Source organism: Melospiza melodia, chromosome 18, assembly GCF_035770615.1.
Source record: "Melospiza melodia melodia isolate bMelMel2 chromosome 18, bMelMel2.pri, whole genome shotgun sequence".
NCBI classification, from domain to species: Eukaryota; Metazoa; Chordata; class Aves; order Passeriformes; family Passerellidae; genus Melospiza; species Melospiza melodia.
This window is the reverse complement of record NC_086211.1, coordinates 2,092,000-2,111,165: the sequence shown is the minus strand read 5'-3', so window position 1 is coordinate 2,111,165 and position 19,166 is coordinate 2,092,000. Positions and strand designations below refer to the sequence as shown.

General features: G+C 46.0%; 1 protein-coding gene across 5 annotated transcripts in view; it reads left to right on the top strand.

Moving 5' to 3' along the window:
* The window catches only part of EPN2 (epsin 2), a 43,772-nt gene extending 24,967 nt beyond the window's left edge, over positions 1-18,805 (top strand). For 3 of the 5 annotated variants that reach the window (XM_063171622.1, XM_063171620.1, XM_063171621.1), the window contains exons 3-9: positions 4,641-4,765; positions 6,624-6,716; positions 7,001-7,169; positions 10,309-10,482; positions 11,940-12,032; positions 12,857-13,072; positions 14,696-18,805. In XM_063171622.1, coding sequence (XP_063027692.1) covers positions 4,641-4,765; positions 6,624-6,716; positions 7,001-7,169; positions 10,309-10,482; positions 11,940-12,032; positions 12,857-13,072; positions 14,696-15,015 — 1,190 coding nt within the window. In that variant the 3' untranslated portion in view covers positions 15,016-18,805. The remainder of the gene's footprint in view (positions 1-4,640; positions 4,766-6,623; positions 6,717-7,000; positions 7,170-10,308; positions 10,483-11,939; positions 12,033-12,856; positions 13,073-14,695) is intronic. The other 2 variants (XM_063171623.1, XM_063171624.1) reach the window with 2 other exon arrangements.
* The last annotated feature ends 361 nt before the right edge of the window (positions 18,806-19,166 follow it).

The window sequence follows — 19,166 nt, the reverse complement described above, 5'->3', positions numbered from 1 at the left end:
GGGACCTTGAAGCTCATCTTGTCCCAGCCCCCTGCTGTGGGACACTTTCCACTATCCCAGGTTGCTCCAGCCTTGAACATTGCAGGGATGTGGCAGCCACAGCTTCTCTGGGCAGCCTGTTCCATTCAGAACACTCCTGTTTTTAAAGGGTTTGCTTTTTATTTAATGATTATTTCTTTAATAATCTGTTCTGCATCTCTGCAGGTTGGAACACGTCCCTGCCCTTCCATCTTAGCCAGGGAATGTAGGGGATATCACCCAGCAATGAATCTGGCTGAGCAGTGTGGAGAATTGCTGCAGTTTGAGGTGTTGAAGGAATGTGGCAGACTCCTGTCAGATGTCATTTGACAGCTTGATTAAATCCTCTCATCATACATTTATTTTTCTGGTGCTGAGAGTGAAGGTGGGAGGTGCCACTGGTGCATGCAGACTTTGTAGTGACACTGAATTATCCAACTGTGCCCATTCACACGGGCTGGCATCACCTGAGAGGAAAATACTCCCAACAAAACAAACCTGAAGGATTTGTTGGGTGTTAAATGAATTTCAGCAGCTCTCAGTGTGCTCAGTGCACTCAGAATCCTGCAGGAGAGCTGAGCAGCTCCACCTTGTCACAATCATCAGTGTTATCAGCTCTCTTCTTGTACCTGAAAGATTCCTTCAGTCCCAGGGGAAAGGTGGATTACACAATTCCTTCTAGATTAAACAGCTTGTACTTGCCTTTCCATCATTTGCCTTTTTTAAATTATCCCATTTGATTTGAGTGCTTGTTCACTGGCAGACTGACAGATGGGATCTCTGCTGCTTCCCAAGTGAATTGCTGTTGGTTTCTGAGTTCTTACCTTGATATTATTTCAATTTTTGAAGTCAGTTTTGGTTTTGCCCACCTTTGAGGCAGCAGCTTTTCATTCTGAGAGATGAATTCTGGTCTTCAGTATTCCACCTGCAAATTAGAAAGCCTGAGACTAAAGAAAAACCCCAAAAATTACAAAACCAGCCCCAAAACCCAAGCACAGGATCCTGAATGAAAATACAGTCTAATTTTTATTATTAATGCAGGCTCTGCTCTCTGTGTCCTGTATTTCACTTTAACTCAGCCAGATCTATAACCAGCTACAGAGGCCTTTTAATAGAGCCAAAATATAGGAAATTATCAATAGCTGTGTCTGGGAGCTGGCCCAGCCTGGCCAGGCCCAGATGGTGCAGCAGAATCCTGCTTCAGTGATTAACTGAGCCTCCAGATGATTTCCTTGAGCAGCCAGCCCTGTGCTCCCTGCAGGAACAGATCCCACAAATGCTCCTGGAGGGACTGGGGTCCCCAAATTTTTGGGGTTTAGGGTTTAGCGGGTCAGAATTGATCTATTGAGTCCCATCTTACATAAACATGTGAGTTAGCTGTCGTGCTGGGGATGAGGGATGCTGTGTGTGCCACCATCCTGCTCCTGAGGCTGTCACCTTTCTGCTGCATCCTGGGGATTCTGACCTTGCAGCAGGATGAGGCCCATGTGGAATTTAGGAATTTAGGAATCTTAGCTAAAACTTGTCAGGTTACTCCCAAGAATGATGTTTTGAATTTCCTTTAATCCTTTTCAAAAAGAAAAATGCTGGCAGCTCTTTAATGTGGATGGTTTTATAACACTTACATGGAAAACAGCAACATTCCTATCGTTTGTTTTTTTATTGAGGCCCAAGGAAGAACTTCAAATGGACATTTTCCCCTTTTATTTTAAGTGAAAAGGAGCTGGAAATACCTTTCAGAGTTAATGAAAGCAAGGAGAATGGATTGCTGGAAAGCCTAGAAGTGGGAAGGAATGACCTGTGTGTGTGTGTGAGCCCCTGGTGTCCATGTGGGGATCCCAGAGCTGCTGTTTTTTGGGATCTCTGGGAGCTCATGGAGCCAAGCCAGCTCTCCCTGCCTGGCTGGGAGTGCAGGGCCAGGGAAAGGCTTGGAGTGAGGTACAATCCCTGATTTTACAGCTTTTCCAGGCAGGAATGCACTGGGCACTGAGGTCAGCAATCCTTTGTGTGGAAACGGGAGGAAGAGCAGTGGAATCCCATTTTGCATAATTTTAATTCCAATGTCACTGCCATCAGGCTCTTGGTTGTTGTGGAGTGCAGGGATGGAAAAGCTGGGCTGCAGGAAATGCAGGAAATGCCATTTCCCCCCCACGGTTCAAAGCCCAGCAGAGCAGAAGGTTCCTCCCTGCTCCTGCTCCAGGTGCCATCTGTTCTCAGGTGGCTCTGCTGCTGTCCCATGTGTCCCAGGCTCTGGTTTTAAACCAGTTAGGGCTCTTTCCTCCTCTAATCCCTGCTGCAAAACTGCTCCTCTCCATCTGCATCTCAGATCCATTCATGGCCACTTTATACCATGAATTCTTCCATTTTTATCTGAAATAGTTTTTCTCTCTCTGAGGTTTTTATCAACCATAAACTGCTCCATCTTCTTCTGGCAAAGATAAATAGAAAACATTCTCTGGGCCCCAAAGGGAAGTGTTTCCACCTCCATCCTGGTTTAAAATCATCCATTTTGGATTAGAATGATTAGAATTAGTGCTGATTTATCACCTGTATTAGGTGAGTGGCTGGGAATTATCACATGCTTTAATCATAATATTTTTAATGTAATATATTGGAGAGCCTGGCAGTGACTGTTGGAGCAGTAAGTACTCATCAGCCAGGCTAAATTTAATTATTTTATATGAGAAAGTGTGAAAGAGTAATAGAATTGAGCTATGAGTATCATCTTAATTGAAGCAAGGTTGGCTTGAGAGCCTCAGGATCAGCACAGGGTGGAAGAATCATTGTGGGGATAAATTAGTTTATGTCTTTAGAAGCAGATGGGGTGGGAGGGCACCTCGGGGTGGGGTGGGAAGGAGGAAAGGTCATTCCTTGTTTGTGGAGAGTTCTCTTCCTTCTGGCCTGCTGGATGAGAAAGTTCCACTTGTTTTGTGGTGTCATTTTGGCCTGAAACTTCAGGAGAGGCAGACAAGACTGGGAAATGTTGGGAGAATTAAAGTGATGAAAAAGTGGTTTTCAAACCAAATCTTGCAATCTCATTTCCACATGCCCAGCTGGCCTGGTAGGAAGAAACTTGATTTCTTGGAGCTTGACACACTAGCTTGAAACATTCAATTAAATGTATTAAATGTCAATACATGTTTTGCCAAACCAATCATCAGTCCAGCCACTAAATACAAACTGCCTTGCCAAAGCGAGGTAGAATTTCTGTGTGAATGGTTTGGATGTTAAGGAATTGTCTGAGAGAGAGTGAGCACAAAATTGTTCAATTACTGTTTAGGGCTAAACCTGCTAGTGGTGTAGGATGGGAATTTCACATGCTCCTGGAGTGAAAACAGCACTAAAAGATGGTTTGTGTGTTGAGAAATTGCATCTTTCAGCTCTCAAGGTTGACTGTTCATTGAAGAGGAGGGGAGGAGATACCCCAAAAAACCCCAACCAACCCCAGAAACCAATCAACACCCCCAACCCACTCCCCAAACTCTTCTTTGGCAGAGAATGATCCTGTATTTGTGTAAATTTGGAGTCTGAATAGCTGGTTTGTTTATCCCCAAGCCTGCTCAGCAGTTAAGAATAGTTCTTTATCTTCCCATTAAGACTGTATTATTTTACAGAAAAATGGGTGGTATCCACTTTTACCCTGATATTGGCCCACTCCCAGCAGATCCTTCCTGTCACTGCAAGATGGAAGAAATACTCACAAATGTTTTCCTTCAACAATGAATTTTTAAATCAGGAACTCTGATACGCTCCAGCATGAGCTGGGGGGTACTTCTTATAAAAAATCTTGGATTTTCCAAGGAATATTTAAGGAATATTTTTCCCTTAAAGCAACTAAACTGCCATGCAGAGCTAAATTATCATCCTGACCCTTGGCAGAAGATTCAGCTCTGCAAACTGGGGGGGCTTTGACAGCAAACATGGGGTGCAGGAGCAGAGTGTGCCAGCATCTCCTGCAGTTTGCTGGGCTGAATCTGTGCCCCATCTCTGCAGTTTGCTGGGCTGAATCTGTGCCCCATTTCTGCAGTTTGCTGTCCCCCATCTCTGCAGTTTGCTGGGCTGAATCTGTGCCCCATTTCTGCAGGGTCCTGTGCTGAATCTGTGCCCCGTCTCTGCAGTTTGCTGTCCCCCATCTCTGCAGTTTGCTGGGCTGAATCTGTGCCCCATCTCTGCAGTTTGCTGGGCTGAATCTGTGCCCCATCTCCTGCAGGGTCCTGTGCTGAATCTGTGCCCCATCTCCTGCAGGGTCCTGTGCCCCATCTCTGCAGTTTGCTGGGCTGAATCTGTCCCCCGTCTCTGCAGTTTGCTGTCCCCCGTCTCTGCAGTTTGCTGTCCCCCATCTCTGCAGTTTGCTGTCCCCCATCTCTGCAGTTTGCTGTCCCCCGTCTCTGCAGTTTGCTGTCCCCCGTCTCTGCAGTTTGCTGACCCCGTCTCTGCAGTTTGCTGTCCCCCATCTCTGCAGTTTGCTGTCCCCCATCTCTGCAGTTTGCTGTCCCCCGTCTCTGCAGTTTGCTGACCCCCGTCTCTGCAGTTTGCTGTCCCCCATCTCTGCAGTTTGCTGACCCCCATCTCTGCAGTTTGCCGTGCTGACCGTGCCGGGTTTTGGCTTTGTGTCCCCACAGCGACGTCCCCGCGGGTGTCCTCGGAGCTGGAGCAGGCGCGGCCGCAGACGAGCGGCGAGGAGGAGCTGCAGCTGCAGCTGGCGCTGGCCATGAGCCGGGAGGTGGCGGAGCAGGTCTGTGCCCGTGTAGGTTTTCCAAAGTGTCCGTGCTTGGAGAGCTCACTGTGCAACCTGGTTTGGTTGGTTGGACTTGATTTTATCTTACTTTTATTTTATTTTATTTAAAAAATTATTTTATTTTATTTTATTTTAAAAATTTTATTTTGTTTTGTTTATTTTATCTTCTTTTCTTTTAATTTCATTTTTTTATTATTTTATTTTATATTATTTTTTATTTTTATTTTATTTTATTTTATTTATTTTGTTTAATACTATTTTAATTTAATTTTATTTTACTTTCTCTTATTTTTATCTTATTTTGGTTTTTATTTTTATTTTATTTCCCTTTCCTTTTTTCCTTTCCTTTTTTCCTTTCCCTTTTTCCTTTCCCTTTTTCCTTTCCCTTTTTCCTTTCCTTTTTTCCTTTCCCTTTCCCCTTTCCTTTCCCCTTTCCTTTCCCCTTTCCTTTCCATTCCTTTCCATTTTATCTTATTTAATTCCATTTATTTTATCTTATTTTATTTATGGCAGCTTGGCTTTGCTCCAGGTAGAATCTTGTGTGTGGGTTGGTTTCTTTTTTATTATTATTATTCTTAAAATCTCTTTTTAAAGTAACTTCAGCCTCCGAGCTGTTGAGACTAGTGGATGATGACAGTCACTTTGAGAGAAGACTTTGTGTGGGAGGATGTTAATCATCACATTACTGAAGATGTTTTCAGTTAGGAAGAGCTGAAAGCATGACTGGTCCTGAAATCTTCATTAATGTCAGTGAATTCTGATTCCAGTGGAATTTGGAACAGTCTGTTCGTTTGGTGGGAGTTTCTGGAACAGGAGGGTGACCTGACACAAAGTACCAGAATATATTTTAAAAATTGCTTTAAAGAAATTGACTCCTCATCTGTCACCTGAGTTATGTTACTGTGCTAATTCCTAGCAGCTTCATTCTGAATTTGGAGTAAATTTGGATGAAATGACTACATTTTAATACATAACAAAGTCAAATCTCAGCTCTGAGTGAAAATTCAACTCAGCCATGCTGAGTGCCTGTAATATTTTAGAGGATTCCTGTAACAATTTAGTTTACAGCTGTATGGTAAGCTTGAGTGCTTGGAAGGGGAAACTGTCACCCAGTAAACTTTGTCATTATTGAGCAATAAAGGGAACTAAAATATAAATCAGAATTAAGCACTTGAAGTAGCTTCAGAAATGACAAGCTGGGGATTAGTCAACTTCTGAGAGACATGATGCAAGCAGAGTTATTTAAAGGAGTTGAATGTGGCATAAACATTGTAGTTACAGATGTTTAAACCTTCAAATTACACCTGGACTTGGCAAGACTCAATTCCCTTGGTGCATCTTGCACCAGCATGGAAGGAAGTGAACAAAAGCAAGGGAAATTCCAGTTTAGTTCTCTGGAACCCTCAGTGGTGATCTGAAAAACCATCATGCCAATTTAAAAATGGCTTGTTCACCTAAAGTTCTGTGGTGTTTCTAACAGAATTTTGGAAAGAATGGAACAACACCAGGGTAAATTTAAAAATGGCTTGTTCACCTAAAGTTCTGTGGTGTTTCTAACAGAATTTTGGAAAGAATGGAACGACACCAGGGTAAATTTAAAAATGGTTTGTTCACCTAAAGTTCTGTGGTGTTTCTAACAGAATTTTGGAAAGAATGGAACGACACCAGGGTAAATCCCAGCCAGCAATGGCCACAGCAGGGTCGGGGTGCTCCCGAGGCACGAACCCCAGGAGAGCTCCTGTTCCTGGTGTGTGCTGAGTGGAAATGCAGCCTGTGGAGCAGAGGGGCAGGGCTGGAGCCCTGCAGGGAGCAGCAGCAGCTCAGAGCAGCTCGTGCTCGGTGTCACCAGTGTTGGTTTCCTTTGCAGGAGGAGCGCCTCAGACGCGGGGACGATCTGAGATTACAGATGGCTCTGGAGGAGAGTCGCAGAGACACAATTAAAATTCCCAAAAAGAAGGAGGTAGTGCCTTGGCCTAAGAAATTCCCTGTTATGCTGCCAAAAGCTGAATGACAGTAACACAAACTTAGCTTAATACTGAGCTCTTTTGTGCTTCTGGGTTTGCTTTGTTGTGTAGCTTAAAGCTTCTTCCGTGTGGGTTAAATTTGGAGCTAGTCATTGCAGGCGCGTAAAAGGAAAAATAATAATAATGCTAATAATAATAATAATTGCTTCTTCACTCTCGTGGGTTTGTACCTCAGCCTGGCAAGGCTCTTGAGTAAAGCTCAGCTTCTTCCTGCCCTCAGCACACCACCCTGCTGGACCTGATGGATGCCCTGCCCTCCTCGGCACCGGCCCCGGCCAAGAGCGAGCCCTGGGGCCCTCCTGCTGCTGCTGCTGCTGCTGCCAACCAGACAGACCCCTGGGGAGGATCCACAGCTGCAGCCCCTGCCTCCGACCCCTGGCAATCATTTGGTAAGAGCAAACTGCCAGGAGCACTGGGATCTCAAAGGTTTTGCTTTTAACCTTGCATTTCAAAGTTCCTCAGCGTGGTACTCGTGTATGAGTCCATTTTCATTCATTTCACTAAATTCCTCATTTCCAAGCAGACACCAAGGGCAGTTGGTTTTCTTTTTTAAGCAGTTGGGTTTTGTGTGTGCAGTTTGAATCCTAAGGAAGAAGAGAGTGGCACTTCTGTTGTCTTTACAAAACCAACTTGTCCAGCTCATGTCTCACTGCTGGTTGTGTCCAGTGCCATGGGTTTAAACTGTTCCCAGAATTTAATCTGATATTTAGGCAAGCCATCAGTCTGAATTGTCATGTCCTTAGCTGCTCCTAGAGAATTGTAATGTGTTTGTGTATGGTCAGAATCAAAAGGATTAAATTACTTAAGTAAAGATTTTTATAGCAGACAAAAAATTCAGGTTGCCATTTAAAATACTTAGGGTTCCATAGGATTTCAGTGCTAAATCCATGGAATATTCCTGAAGGGAAAGGTGCAGTGTTTCACATTTTAAAGAGCAACTAAGCCAAATTTTTGTGTGGTGTTTTGGTTTTTTGTGTGTTTGTTGCTGCCTGTGTGGTGGGCTGATGTCTGGGTCAGCCACAGCCTGTCCAAGGAGTTTCTCCTTTGATAAGAAAGTGGATGGTTTCTCACAGTGTAACACTTGGAACTGGAGCTGGATCTATTTTTTGGTTGGGATTTTTGACTTTTTTTAAGGGGCAGGGTGTTTCTGTGCAAATCTTGATGAAGCTTTTCCATGAAGATTGACAGCTTTGTTCTGTCAGTTCTGCTTTGTGCTGGTGATGCTACAACAAATGCTTCAGAGGGATTTGCAATCCACACACCACCATCAGATTCCTGATGAGAAATTGGAAGTTTAATGATGAAATGCTTTGTTTGGGGATTTTTCTCTTGCTCATGATGGCATTAAAGGCACCTACAAATCTCCTGGGCCAACTGCCAGGCCATCATTCCAAGTGTCACCTGGTTTATTTGGTGATAGGAACTGAGAAAAAGCTCAGATTTTGGGCCCTGAGGCAATTCAGTTTATTTTTCCATGGCTTAAAGCAACCAGAATCCACTTTCCTCAAATGTGCAGCCTGATGTGTCACCCTGTGACAGGATTTTCCTTGTACCAGTTCCAGCTGTAGCATGTCCTCAGTGCTTGCAGCTTTCTTTCACCACAGCACAATCCCTGCTTCCACCCTGCTGGAATCTCCCAGGAACAGTCTCAAGGATGCCAGTTGGTGAATTTGCTGGTAAAAAATGACTCATGAATCTGCATTTCCCAAATCCTGCCAGTGCTGTGCTGTTCCACTGGAGCTGATGGAAGCTCCAGGAAGGGATTTTCCTGAGTGCTCTCATTCTGAGTGCTCCTTTTAGGGAAGAAAGGACATTTTGGGAAGCTGCTGGTGATGGGAAATGCTGTCATTAGTGTGGCACTGCTCCTAACTCAGCACTGGGGACAGATAAAAGAGATGGGAGTACTGGGGTGGGAATTGTGGGGCTTCCTTGGAGAGTTTTGGCATTTCCTGCTCTGGAGCTGTAGTAACCACGTGGCTGCTGATGAAACAAAACCCGAAATTCCAGCTGGAATTTGTGCCACTGTGTGCAGCATTTCTGATTTACAGGAATATTGGGATGCCAGGGGGTGTTGAATGGAGTTTTAAAAGCTGAAATAATTTTCAGTTGTAATTTGAAAGCTGCAGGATATTGAAGGTCAGAGTTGTTGCATGTGGGTGATTCTGTCCCGCTCTCTCTGGTTATAAAATCCTCGTTTGGGAATCAAACCTTTGGTGATTGAATTTGTAGGAGTGAAGAGTTGTCAGCATCTTCCAGTAAAAATGAGAACCCTGAGCATACAGACATTGGGTTAAAAATAATAAAGGGGCATCAGTGGGAAGCTTAGATGTGTGTCAGGAGTGCTTAGAAATGGGAATAAAAAAGCACAGCAGGCTCAGGGGAGCTGATTATATCTTTATAAAATAGCAGTGGGGTTAAAAGGCTTGGAAAACATTCCCTCTGAATCTTACAGCTTCCTTTGTCCAAGGGTTAATGTTGTGTATGTCACACCTTTTACCTTTGGGCTTTTTATAAACTCACTTTCCCCTGAGCTCATAAATAGACCCTGTGATTTAGGTCACCTCCAGCCAGGGACTGTCACTTGTGGTGGCAATGTCACCAACAAAGGCAAGTTTATTTCCTGGTTGGAGCTGCAGGTATTTGGATCCAGAGAGGGCAATTGTTTATTCCTCTGCCTTGCCCAGAATTTCCTGGTGCTGTTGTTGGTCAGAGTGTGACAAATGCTGGGAGTGGCTGGTGCTGAGCTGCTCCCATTAATGATCAGTGTTAACTGGGAGGAGGAAAGGCTTTGGGAGGGGTCAGTCACCAGGAAAGGCTTTGGGAGGGTCAATTCCAAGGAAAGGCTCCTGGGATGGGTCAATCATCCAGGAAAGGCTCCTGGAGGGGTCAGTCATCAAGGAAAGGCTCCTGGAGGGGTCAGTCATCAAGGAAAGGCTCCTGGAGGGGTGAATCTCCAAGGAAAGGCTTTGGGAGGGGTCAGTGTCCAAGGAAAGGCTCCTGGGAGGGGTCAGTCATCCAGGAAAGGCTCCTGGAAGGGGTCAATCACCAAGGAAAGGCTCCTGGGAGGGGTCAGTGTCCAAGGAAAGGCTCCTGGGAGGGGTCAGTGTCCAAGGAAAGGCTTTGGGAAGGGTCAGTGTCCAAGGAAAGGCTCCTGGAGAGGTCAGTGTCCAAGGAAAGGCTTTGGGAGGGGTCAGTGTCCAAGGAAGGGCTCCTGGAGGGGTGAATCTCCAAGGAAAGGCTCCTGGGAAGGGTCAGTGTCCAAGGAAAGGCTTTGGGAAGGGTCAGTGTCCAAGGAAAGGCTCCTGGAGAGGTCAGTGTCCAAGGAAAGGCTTTGGGAGGGGTCAGTGTCCAAGGAAAGGCTTTGGGAAGGGTCAGTGTCCAAGGAAAGGCTTTGGGAGGGGTCAGTGTCCAAGGAAAGGCTCCTGGGAAGGGTCAGTGTCCAAGGAAAGGCTCCTGGAGGGATCAGCCCCAAGAAAAGCTTTCCAAGGGAAGCTGCCCTCACTTCTCTCCTGCTGATCCTTCTTGCAGGTGCCAAACCAGCTGCTTCTGTTGACCCTTGGGCAGCACCAGCAGGATCCACAGCTCAGCCTCTGGCCAAAAATGTGGACCCTTGGGCTCCTGCTCAGCCATCTTCTACTGCAGCAAAATCTTCTGTGGATCCCTGGGGATCAGCACCTGCAAACAAACCTCTCTCTACTTCTGGTGAGCAATGTTCTCATCCCATATCCATCTCATTTGAGTAATGAAGAGAAGTCCAAGTGGTTTTCTTGCATTGTGTGGTTCAAAGAAGTTGGACAATTGGCAGAATTTATCTTCAAAATAAAAGGGACTTGTAATAACCAGCAGGAAAAAGAAATTTCAATGTGATTATTCAGACTTGCAGCTCTGAATTCAAGGTGCTGCTTCCTGCTCTGTCCCTTCTATGTCTCCTCATGGTATTTGTGGCTGCCTGCTGAGCACTTGGGACTGCTGCTGCTCTTGGGTTTTATCTTTAATTAGACAAGGACTTAATTTTTGGCAATGAATGATACTCTAATTTCACCTTTCCTCACGATAAATAGCTCTGCAGATGTAGATTGACAGGTTGAGCAGCTCGAGGAGACTTTTAGAGGTGCAAATGAAGGTTTGTTCCTTCAGACTGAGGGTGTGAAACCCTCCCTGAGCCCTGCTAAAGATGCAGAAGGTGCTGCTGTAATTGTCTTTCCATGCTCTGTAACTAATACAGCCTTGATGAGTGTTAATACCTGGCATTTTCATATTGGCACCGTGGCTAAAAGCATCCAAAATGCATTTTCTGCTCATCATTCATCCCAGAATACAACAGACAGAGGAATCTGAGTGCTGCAAAAACTTCTCTAAGTAGCTTTTCCCTGGACAAAGGGCAAAAACTGAAATGAGCCTTTAGCTATGGTGGCTCTTTGTTCTTGATAAATGTTGTTTTTATGTTCAATTTTCATCTTCTCTTGGGGTTTGTCATCTTGTGCTCTTCTTGAAATGTCCTGAAGGTTAAAAATAAACTAAGAAAACATTTCAGCTAATTAAAAATACCCACACAAACCTTAAAGCTGTTCAGGAGTGTGATTGCTGATCACTTAGGTGTTGTTTCTGTGCCTCCAGTCTGAGGTAAGAGTGTGTCCCCGTTTGGAAGTGGTGATGTTTCATTGATTGCAAGCTCTGGGTGAGTGCTGGTGCTTCAGCTAACGGGGCTTTGCCATCTCCACAACCTCTGCTCTGCATTCCTCCTCCTTTCCACTTGGGAAACAGAAATTAAATAATCACTGGTGGTGTTTTCCTTGAGGGCTGATTAACACTTGATAGTAGAAGCTGGAAATCCATTTCTGTTCTCTCCTTCCACAGCAAGATGTGCTTGTCTCTAATGCAGACACTCAATCAACCAAACCCCAGCATGCTCAGGTGTGCCCTGCACTGATCCAAAAGCAAACTGCTCTGATGTAGCTGTTCCATGCTGTCAGAAAGGACAGTTCTGTGACATTCTCCTTCTCCCAGCTCAGGGAGGAGCACTCCCAGCTGCTGCCCTGGAGCCTGTGGTGGCTTCTTGGTAATAACAGGAATGGATCAGGAATTGCTTCCAGGAGGATCAGCTGTGTGATGAAACCAAAGATGTGTTAATGACAGGGCTGTCTTGTTGTTTTGAACAGGAAGTACATCTTTTGACCTCTTCAGTAATTTGAATGGTACAGTTAAAGATGATTTTTCTGAATTTGACACACTTCGAACTTCCAAAAAGCCAGGTACGAATCAAGTTCTTAGCATGGGACAGGTTGGGTGACAGTCATGGCAACAGATGTCTCTGTCCTTAAATTTTATTGAACAAAAAAATTAGTTTTCACAAAGGAAGTGATGATGCAGCAGCAAAAGCTCCTTGTTCCCATTTTGGCCTGTGCATGAACTCGTGGGGAATGGGCCTTTTGTAATCCATGGAATTGCATTGTGTGACCTTCTGCTGCATTGACCCAGAAATTTGTTGGGCTTTCTAATTTCCAGTGTCCAACATGTTTGGAGCAGGGCTTATGCTCAGAGACTCAACCAGAACCATGCTGACTGAATCTCTCAAATGTGTAAATTCCACTAAGAAGATAACAAAATACCTTCTATGAATACTCTATTTTTTATTGTGGTCAATGATCAGTAAATCAAAACTGCCAGACCCTGTCAGTGCTGTGGTACCATTGCTCTCAGGATGGTTCTGCCTGGAGCACAGCTGGGCTTTTTGAGGAGAAAACCCTGGGGGAATCCAGCTAGGAAGGGCACAGCAGTGGTGTAGGGCCAAGGCTTTGGAGTGTGTGTTCCTTGGAGCCTGTGAGTCCCACCTGGAGCAGCAAGGCTGTGGGAATTCCAGCAGTAGAGCACTGCAACTCTGACTGTAGCTTCTTCATGCTCTGCTAAAGGACATTGACCTGCTTGCATGCTGAGAGGGTGTAACAGCCTGAAACACTGAGCCCTGACTAACACTAACTTAGCATAAAGCATCTCTGCTCTCTCACTCTGCAGCCTGCTCCCTGCCTGGCTCTGGGCACTAACCAGGAGTTCTGTTTGTCCCTTTGTGTTGTTGCAGCTGAATCAGGTTCCACTCTGCCCTCTCAGCACAGTGGCACCACGAGTCCTGATCTCTTTGAGTCCCAGCACTCGAGTGGGACATCGGGCAAGCAGAGCACGGCCCGGAAAACCCCGGAGTCCTTCCTGGGCCCCAACGCTGCCCTGGTCAACCTGGACTCCCTGGTGTCCAAGCCACCACAACCTGTTACTTCTCTGAACCCATTCTTGGCACCAGGTTGGTTTCTGGACACTCCTTCATGTTTGTGTTTGAGCTTTCCCTTCCTGCACGGGAATTCTGCCCAGCTGGGTGCTGGTGGGTTAAAGATGGGTGCTTTGGGCTTGGTTTTGTTGGATACTTCAGCCAACAGATCACGAGCAAGAGCAGGAGGGTGTCAGAGAGGCATCCTGGGCTCACCCAGCACAGTGACGGGCCCTGAAAACACAAAGTCTCTGCTCTTGGTCTGAACTTCTTTCCAGCAGTTCCCCTCGCTCAGAATTGTCTGTGTTAGAAAGTTTGGGGTTTTAAAAATGGCTGAACTTCAGCTGGATTTTGTCAAAACAGGTAAGATTACCTTTGGAAGGTAACAGGTAGGAGTTTCCTGTGGAAGAAGTTTGGAATTGCCCTTTTTCTGGAGCTGCAGCAGCCACAGGAGATCTCTGACTGCAGCCTGAGCTCCCAGAGAGCAAACTCTGCAGGGTTATTCAGTGAGCTGCTGGTTAGTCTGTGTTAGGCTGCCACAGTGAGCCAGTTCTGATCTGAAAACACATTCTCACTGTATTTTGGAAGAAAAATTACCTGTTGCACTTCTCCTGTGAGCTGGGCCTGTTAGAAGTGAGCCCTTGCTTGGAGCAGACTGAAATGGTGACACCAAACATGTGGCACATGTGTTTTTTAAAAGCTGAATTTGCACTGATGTTTTCCTGTGTTGTTCTTAGGGTGAAACTTAGGAAATGCTCTTTCAGTATTCATTTTCATCACTCTTCCAATGGAAGAAAAAGTCAATTTATTAAAATCCCTGAGTAGGAAAAAAAGCAGTGATTCTGAGCAGCCTTGGCAGTGAGTAGGGAGAGAGAGGAAATCTGTGTTTCTGCCCTTCCCGGGTACTACAAAAAGTTTGTGAGGGGTCACTGGGCCATCCAAATAATCCTGGGCTTGTACACTGAAAGGAATTTGCAGGGCTGGCAGCAATCCAGGGAACCTCAGAGGCTGGGAAAGTTGTGCTCTGCTTTTTCGAGCACCGCTGCAATTCGGAAACAAGTTGTTTACTTTGGGAATTCTTGTCCCAGCTCGGTGCCAGAAACACGAAAATGGAGGTGGCTGCTGGGAGCCTGGAGCAAGCACACAAATCCAGAACCCCAGGAGGGTTTGGAAGGAACCTTAAAAACCATCCCTGCCATGGCAGGGACACCTTTCTCTATCCCAGGCTGCACCAACCCTACCCAGCCTGGCCTTGGGCACTGCCAGGGATCCAGGGCAGCCACAGCTGCTCTGGGAATCTGTGCCAGGGCTGCCCACCCTCCCAGGGAAGGATTTCTTCCCAATATCTGATGTGAACTCACTCTCTGCAGTAAAGGAGCATATAAAACATTCAGTCGGTGGTGTGGATGTCGTGGTTGGGGCTTTTGCAGGGAACCAAATTTGGAGCTCCAGTCAGGCCTGTCGGAGGTGGGAGCTGTGGGTCAGTGAAGGGGTGCTGGAGGCACTGGCTGCTTCCAGGGAACACACTGAGGATCAGATGCTCCTGAGGGGGTTTTGGGCATGGGGATGCACACAAGGAGTGTTCTTTGCCAGCAGAGATGACTGCAGCCCCTGGTGCCGATCGATGGCAGTGCCTCACTGTCCCTTCTCTCCCCGCAGGCGCCGCCACGGCAGCGACTCCAATCAACCCCTTCCAGGTGAACCAGCCTCAGCCTCTGACCCTGAACCAGATGCGAGCGAGCCCCGTGATGGGCAGCAGCCCCTCGTTCAGCACCGTGCCCCCTCTGAGCATGGAGCCAATACCTCTGTCTTCCATGGCCCCCGTGCCCGTGGGCATGGCGCCGCTGCCGGCCATGGGCACCATGCGCATGGGCCAGGGGCTGAGCATTGCAGGATCAATGCCCCAAGCTCTGCACAGTACAGGAATGCCGCCAGCAGCCTCCCAGGCTGCAAATACAACTAACCCTTTCCTCCTATAAAGACCCAATTAAAGGAACTTTTCTTTTCTTAGTGTTTCCAGGCTGAAGTCTTTCCAGCGAAACGAACGTGGCCTGTGTGGACTGAACGGTGTGTGAGAGACTTGGAAGTAGATTTGCAGTTTACAGTTATGATCTTTGAAGAGTTGTCTCTACTTACCAGTTAATCTAAATCTAGTCTTTGCTACAGATGGTACCTTACTTTGGCTTGTTGAGCATCATGTGAAATGTTCAGACTTTTCACCAAAGTTAGATTCTGCCCATTTTTGTTACTTTGTTAATCATTTCAAACACACTTTCTAGGGAGAGAGAGAACCTGCCACTGGAAAACTCCCTTGGCTGTTTTGTAGATGTCAGATCATGTGCTGGATTCCTGAAGTTACTCTTGCCCTGCATCTGTCACTTCCTCTGCCCGTAAGATAGACCTGAGATTCCGAGTGCTAGTGAATGTTTTGCACATAACTACACACAGTTCTAGACTGTTGGTTCACCCATAGTCCTTACTCTTAGAAGAGACCGACCCGGAGGGCCCAGGGGGGCTTGGTTTTTATGCATTAAACATTGCAAACTCGCACTGCTTTGGTATCTCTGAGGTGTGACTGACAACAGCAAGCTTGTCTCAAAAGGAAAATAACACAAAACCCCAGACAAAACACCCAAGACCATGCTCGAGTTGTGCTGTCGTGTGCAGTGTTGAATTCCTACACTACTCTAAGGACTCCTGGAACTCTCTGTGAGTGGCTGCACTCGTGCTGAGTGAGTGTCCTGCTCTGTGCTTGTCCAGTACCAGCTTCGTTTGGAAGTTTTTTCATGTGTATTTTGTTTTTATTTGACTTACAATGTGAGTTGAAAGAAAAAAAAAATGGAAAAAACAAAGAAAAGCAAAAGAAACAAAAAAAGGAGATACAGTGGGACAACTTTGAATTCAGTTTCACCGGGGCAAGCTTTAAAACTAATTCAGGCTTAACCTTGCTATATGCAGTTACTCTTGTATACTTTTGCACATATTTTGTTTAGTACAGTTTCATATTTTGAGTTTGCAGAGTTACCTAATAGTCCTTTTTTTGCTAATTTTTATAATGTGGTTCTTATTTAACTGTCTGGTTTTGATAGATTTATCAAGTCTGGCTGAAAAATTAAGATATTGGCAAATGTCATTTTTATGGTTTTAATGCCCTCTTATTTATGGTTTTCGCTCTTTGTTTCTGTAAAGAGAGTTTAAAAGGGAAGATTAACACTAAAATATTTACTTTTAAATGAAGTATTCATAATGCAAATCAAAAAACAAATCCTCTTGACTAATTATTTTTAGATTAATTGAATTTGAGCATAACATGATTTAAGACTACATTAAAAAGAAAAAACACTAAAGTCGCCTTTCCCTTGATTTGTTCCCATTTCCCAATCCCCAGACTGGACAGACTTTTAGCCTTGATGAAGATCCCAGGAGAGGCTGTTTGGTTTTATTTTCCTTGTAAAACTTGAGCTGTTTAAAATCCTGATGTACAAACAGAACTTGTTTGGTTTTATGCCCTGATTTTTCCTGTTGGAAGGTGCACTCTGTTGGATGACTGCTTCCATGGGCAGCCTCCCTTGGGAGCTGAGTTTCCCCTTTTAGATGAATTTTCATGTCTGGACTCCTCACCACGCTCAGGGGTTGTGCTGGAGCTCCAGCTTCTCCCAAAAACCCATGGAAAGGGAATTTTCCTGCCTGCAGGGCACCTCTGAACGGACTTGGTGGCCTTTCCTTAATTTAAGAGGGGGGAAAAGAGAATTTCCTAGAGTTGTGTTGAGGTGGAACAATTCCCTGTAGGGCTGGAGAGGGAATGGATCCCAAGGAAGGGCTGGGATTCACCTCCTGGTGGGAAGGGGAGGCTCAAGGATGCTCAGATTTAGGGACACAGCCCCAGCCTGGAGCTGTGCAGGCCAGGGGAGCTCTGGCAGTGTGTGGATGATCCTCTGGGATCCTCTGGAATGGCCAAGGAGCATTCCCAATCCTTGTTTTTATAGAGGAGGGAAGAGGATTGCTGTCCACACCCAGCCTGTCTTTAAAAACAAAACCAAACCCCATCCATGTTGCCTTTCAGAGCAAAGCAAAAGATTTTTTTCTGTTGTTGTTGAAGCTATTGAGAAGTGTAGAGCAGGAAGGGTGTGATTCCTGCAGATGGGGGGAAAGTGCTTTTTTCCAGCTGATCCAAGGTTCCTCCTGGGTTGTTTTCCCAGTTGGATTTGACCAGCTCTGGAATTGAGGGCACTCGGGGTTTGTCCCTTTGTCCCCTGAGCTGCAGTGGGATGGGGCATTGTCTGTCCAGCCAAGAGTCCTGGCCACGTCCTGGGGAACTTTTTAGAGGCAAGATGAGGTTGATAGGAAATATTTAAAGTGCTGAAATATTCTGCAGTTGGAGCTGTCGCTGTAAATTTGCTCTGGGAGGGAGCCCTGGCTTAATGAAGCTGTTGAATGGCAAATCGTTGTCACCGCCCCCAGAACTTTATCCCTTTTATATGAAATAGAGACATTTATGGCACAACCAACCCCAAGGAGGCTCCCTGAGGAGCCACAGCCCAAATTCTGGTGCTGGAAATGTTCAGGCTGAGATTTTCCAAGGCCAGATCCCAGCCTGGCCCAGGGCTGTGGCAGGAGCTGAGTTTAGCAGGAGAAGGAGCTGCTTTGGTAAATGTGACACAGGGGGGTCACTGTCCTGCCTGGGGATGCTCTCAATGGTCCAGCTCACTTTGTGATGATTTTCCTGCTCTCCAGGATAATCCTCCCTCCCACATTTCTGGAGGGTGTTTGTGTGTTCCCTCTGCCCCATTTCTCCATTTTCCCCCTCTTCTCCTTCTTTTTCTCACTTTGCAAATATTCAAAGTGCTTTTTTTTTTTTTTTTTTTTGATTTTTAAAATGTTAGTAGCCCAAAAATAGCCTTACTGGTCAAATTGACCAAAGAGAAAAGTGTTAAATATCTTGTTAAAAAAAAAAAAAATACCACACGCTCCTTGGCATAATTTCCCCCTAAATAAGCTCAGTTATTTATTCAGTTTTATGCTCCAGAGAAACTCAGCTCTGTGGAGGGGGCAGGGAAGGGAAGCCCTGGTGGGTTGTGATGTTTTCAGTTTTTGGGAAGTCCCATAGCCAAGACAGCTCTTGTTCCCCTTGTGCCCCTTTGGAGGTGTGCTCTGTGCCTGACCATTGCACAGGTGGGGAGAAAGAGGAGATTTCCTTTTCCCAGCAGAATTCACCCAACTCTTCCTCTCCGAGTGTTCCAATATTTCCCAAACTGCTCATAACCCCGGGAGCCAGCTGCTTTTTCTGGATTTGTGCTGACTATTGCCATTATTTACTGTATAAATAATTTATCATTTGTACTATTGTATCATAATGTCTGTATCTTTGTGTCATTTTTTTTTCTCCCCCCCCCCCAGCAATGTCACAGATGTGATATTTAAACGATGCCATCAGAACAGTGGAAAGACGAGGGGTTTGGAGGTGACTGGTCAGAATTAAAATTGTATTGCTTCTATTCCAGCTGTGTTGCTTTTTCCAAGCTTCTCCATGGTGTTTGTTCTCCCATTCCCACCCAGGCCCTGCTTTGGTGGAGGTTTGCAGGAAGGGGATGGGTTTGGGGTGAGCTGATGGAAGGTTTGTGGCAGGAGCATTGAGGGTGCTGTGGATTCCTTGGATGCATCCAGGACTTTTCCCAGGACAGGAGAGAGGAGGGGTTTCTGTGGCTCACTGAGCTCAGGATCAGCTGAGACCTTACTGACTCAATAAAAATGGAGATTTGTTGTGTTGCAGGTGACTGAATTCCTTCTTTCAACCCTGGAACAGCCCCGTGGAGGTGGCAGTGCCTCGCTGGAGGCTCTGGATTTGTGTGCAGGCAGGAATGTGGGGAAGGTGCCTGTGGAAGGAGGGCTGGGGAGCTGGGACAGCACCTGGGCACTCCTCACTTCCCACTTCTGCAGCTCAGCCTGGGCCCTGTGCGTGGATCACGAGGCTGCTTCCAGCCTGGAGGAGATCCAGGCTCCAATCCCGGCTGTGTTAATTGAAGGGCACTTCATTAGCAGGCAGCAGCAGGAGCTGCCTCTCCAGAGCCCCTCCAGGTTCGTTTGCAGCCAATCAGGCTGATCACTAATCAATGGTCACTAATTAGTGCTG